General features: G+C 45.3%; 1 protein-coding gene across 1 annotated transcript; it reads left to right on the forward strand.

The window, feature by feature from the left end:
* PAGR1 (PAXIP1 associated glutamate rich protein 1) lies at positions 1-2708 on the forward strand (the record flags this gene model as incomplete). The annotated part of the gene is given in 3 exon segments (XM_072417222.1): positions 1-76; positions 161-249; positions 1525-2708. Coding segments are annotated over 3 exon segments (341 nt in total), but the record flags the coding sequence as incomplete, so codon positions are not given.
* Between the last annotated feature and the right edge of the window lie 425 nt (positions 2709-3133).

A 3133-nucleotide genomic window follows, 5' to 3' on the forward strand; every position in this document is an offset into this window, starting at 1 on the left:
CTCCAACCCCGGAGCCAGATCCTGAGGATGAGGAGTCTGACCAAGAACAGGAGGAAGAGGAGGAGGAGGAAGAGAGGTGAATGAATCTACAAACCCTGTAAGTCATTGAGATATTCACAGTGTAGGTGATTTTGACTTTCTATCATTTTGTCCTCTACAGGCCACATGTTCCCACCGAGTTTGACTTTGACATTGACGATGAACCTGTGACGCCGAAAAACTCGTTGATTGACAGAAGGAGGACGCCTGGTATGTGGGGGTATAATGGGGTGGGGGCTGTGAAATGTCCTCTGGGTTTGATTTCAGATCGATAAAACTGTGCACAGGACGCCGCAGTGGTATTGTCCCTTAAATGTGTAGAAATAGTGGATTACCTGTAACCAAGGTATTCCTGCCAAACCTCATGTGTCATGATCAAAATTTGTGGGTGGATGTGCCATTAAGAAAGCTGGAGTTCAGGTGAATCTACTATAATGAGGAGCTTAGGGTGAATGTCCTATGGTGAAAGGTGAAGTCCGATAGACTAGAGGCTCAGGTGGGTGGACCCTCGATGGAGGAGGAGACTCGGATGGGCGGGCCCTCGATGAAGGAGGAGACTCGGATGGGCGGGCCCTCGATGAAGGAGGAGACTCGGATGGGCGGGCCCTCGATGGAGAACGAGGCTCGGATGGGCATGCTGTGATGGAGAAGGAGGCTCAAATGAGCGGGCCCTCGATGAAGAAGGAGGCTCGGGTGGATGGGCCCTCGATGGAGAACGAGACTCAGTGGGCGTGCCGTGATGGGAGACCAAGGTCAAAGTTAGGGTGAACATGGCATTCTGAAAGCCTAGGTTTGGAGGAATCTGCCTTGGAGAATGCTGAGGTTTGTGTGAATGTGCCATGATAGGGCTACGACCCCCTGGGTGTATATAATCCACCATCTGTACCGATGAAGCCATTAATTCTTATTTTTAAACAGGATTTATATAGCACCAACATATTACACAGCACAGTGCAATAAATAGGGGTTGCACAGATACAGACAGTGACACGGGAGGAGGAGAGGACCCTGCCCCGAAGAGCTTACAATCTAAGAGGTGGGGGAAATATCACACAATAGGAGGGAGATATGGAATGGTGAGTGAGTAGTGAGGGTTTAGGAGACAGAAGACGGGTAGGTGAGGTTGAAGCGTTGGGTTTTGAGGGCTCTTTTAAATGAGCAGAAAGTAGGGGCAAGCGGAATAGGACGAGGAAGACCATTCCAGAGAGTCGGGGCAGCTCTGGAAAAGTCTTTGAGCTGTGCGTGTGATGATGTTATGAGTGAGGAAGTCATTAGTAGGTCACCGGAGGAGTGAAGAGAGCTGCTGGTGGGGTTGAAGAGGTCGTCCTAATCTGGATTATTATTTGATATATTATGTGACAGTTGGAGTGATTTTGTTTCATTTTATAGCAGTCTGACATTGTATAATCTCTGAATAATTTCTGTGATTTGCTGTGACATCGGAAGGATCATCCAATAATTCTCCCTCTTCCTCCTCATGTTCAGCTCGCAGTCAGAAGCGAGAGGCCAGGCTGGATAAAGTTCTCTCCGATATGAAGCGTCACAAGAAGATCGAAGAGCAGATCCTGAAAACGGGCCGCGACCTTTTCGATATGGACCCAGACTCTGTACCCACCCCGAAACGTTCCTCCGCCATCTTCCCCCGACAGAGGAAATACTGAGCTAGCAGAGGAAATCTCTCGCTGCATGGAGGGGAAACATACGTTACGTGTAATGTTAATGATATGGACACGGAACTACCTTTGGATTTGAATATCTGATGGATGGGAAATTTATTGGCTCAGTATCCAAGGAGTAAAAGAACAGCACCCCCATGTGGAATATGAAAGGGACTGCAGCCAGCAATTCTGATGAATCTTCTTAAATAGCAACTCTGCTGTGCTCCCACCTCCTATAAAAAAAAAAGATCAACATCCACCATGCCTATGCCGGCACCAGCTAAGGGACAGAGCTAGATTTTAATTGCATGTCTGTTGTACCTATTGAACGGTGTGATGAGGACTGGGCTGAGGGGTAGGCAGCTGTCCTAGACCCTTCAGCACACAGGGCAGGACCTGTAGCCTTAACAGCTATTTACAGCTCTTACGTATTTATAGTAATGATTGTACGGTTAAACTAAAAGTAATTTGTGATGTGACTCACATTCTACACACTTCCTGTTCTATGATCTGTGGAGTCTCCCTCTAGTGGCTCAGTCAGTAACTACAAGTCTGCTGAGATAGAAGCAGACATTATGTGGACAGTGATCAAAAAGGTTGGAGCCTCTGTTTCCATTGGGGAGATGTGTTCTCACTTCCTATCAATACAGTAAGTGATAGGAAATCTTTCCAATATGGACATGGGATTATTTTTATTCTCCCAATGAGGATTTTTTTTTTTTTTTGCCAGAAATGAAGATGGGGAAGTTCCAGGCTGTAAGGACATCATGATTTATGATTCATTGATCCCAAGCAAACAGGAATGTGTCACATGACCTATAGTTATTACTGGCAAACTTAAAGTTCTGGGGCTCTGTAAATATTAAAGGATTGGGATGATGATGGTTGTTAAGGAAAAACAAGATGTTATTGGTACCTTTACTTTTGTATTTCAATCCTTTGTATGTTACAGTATTGTACATTATGTATGTTGCTGATTTTATGTAAATAAATGTGAATTTTTTTTTGTTATTGTTATATTGTGGTTAATTCTCTCCCTGCAGTACCTGGTTTTGGCCACATGGTGGTGATATAGCAGAGCAGATTTCCTGTAATATCTAGGCCAGTGGCATGCAGCTACTTCCTCTACAGACCTGGAGGCGGCGACAACACCTAGGAAAGCCAAATATTCCTCTGATGGGGATTTCTCTGCTTCAGACCCATGCAAAGGCCAGCTTAGAGCAGACAATCTCTGTTTCTGCAAAATATTACTCACACCTCCTTAGAGGAAATACATTTTTACATATGTGATGAGTTTTTCCCAACATTCTAAAAAGCTCCCTCCCTGCAGCAGCCACTGACCTGGACACAAGCAGCAATGACACAAGAAAGTCACTTTGCTTTAATAACATCTTCAGTTCAGATCCAATTTATTGCCCCACTTTAGGGTTGGTTGA

Source organism: Pyxicephalus adspersus, chromosome 7 (assembly GCF_032062135.1).
Source record: "Pyxicephalus adspersus chromosome 7, UCB_Pads_2.0, whole genome shotgun sequence".
In the NCBI taxonomy this organism is placed as follows: Eukaryota; Metazoa; Chordata; class Amphibia; order Anura; family Pyxicephalidae; genus Pyxicephalus; species Pyxicephalus adspersus.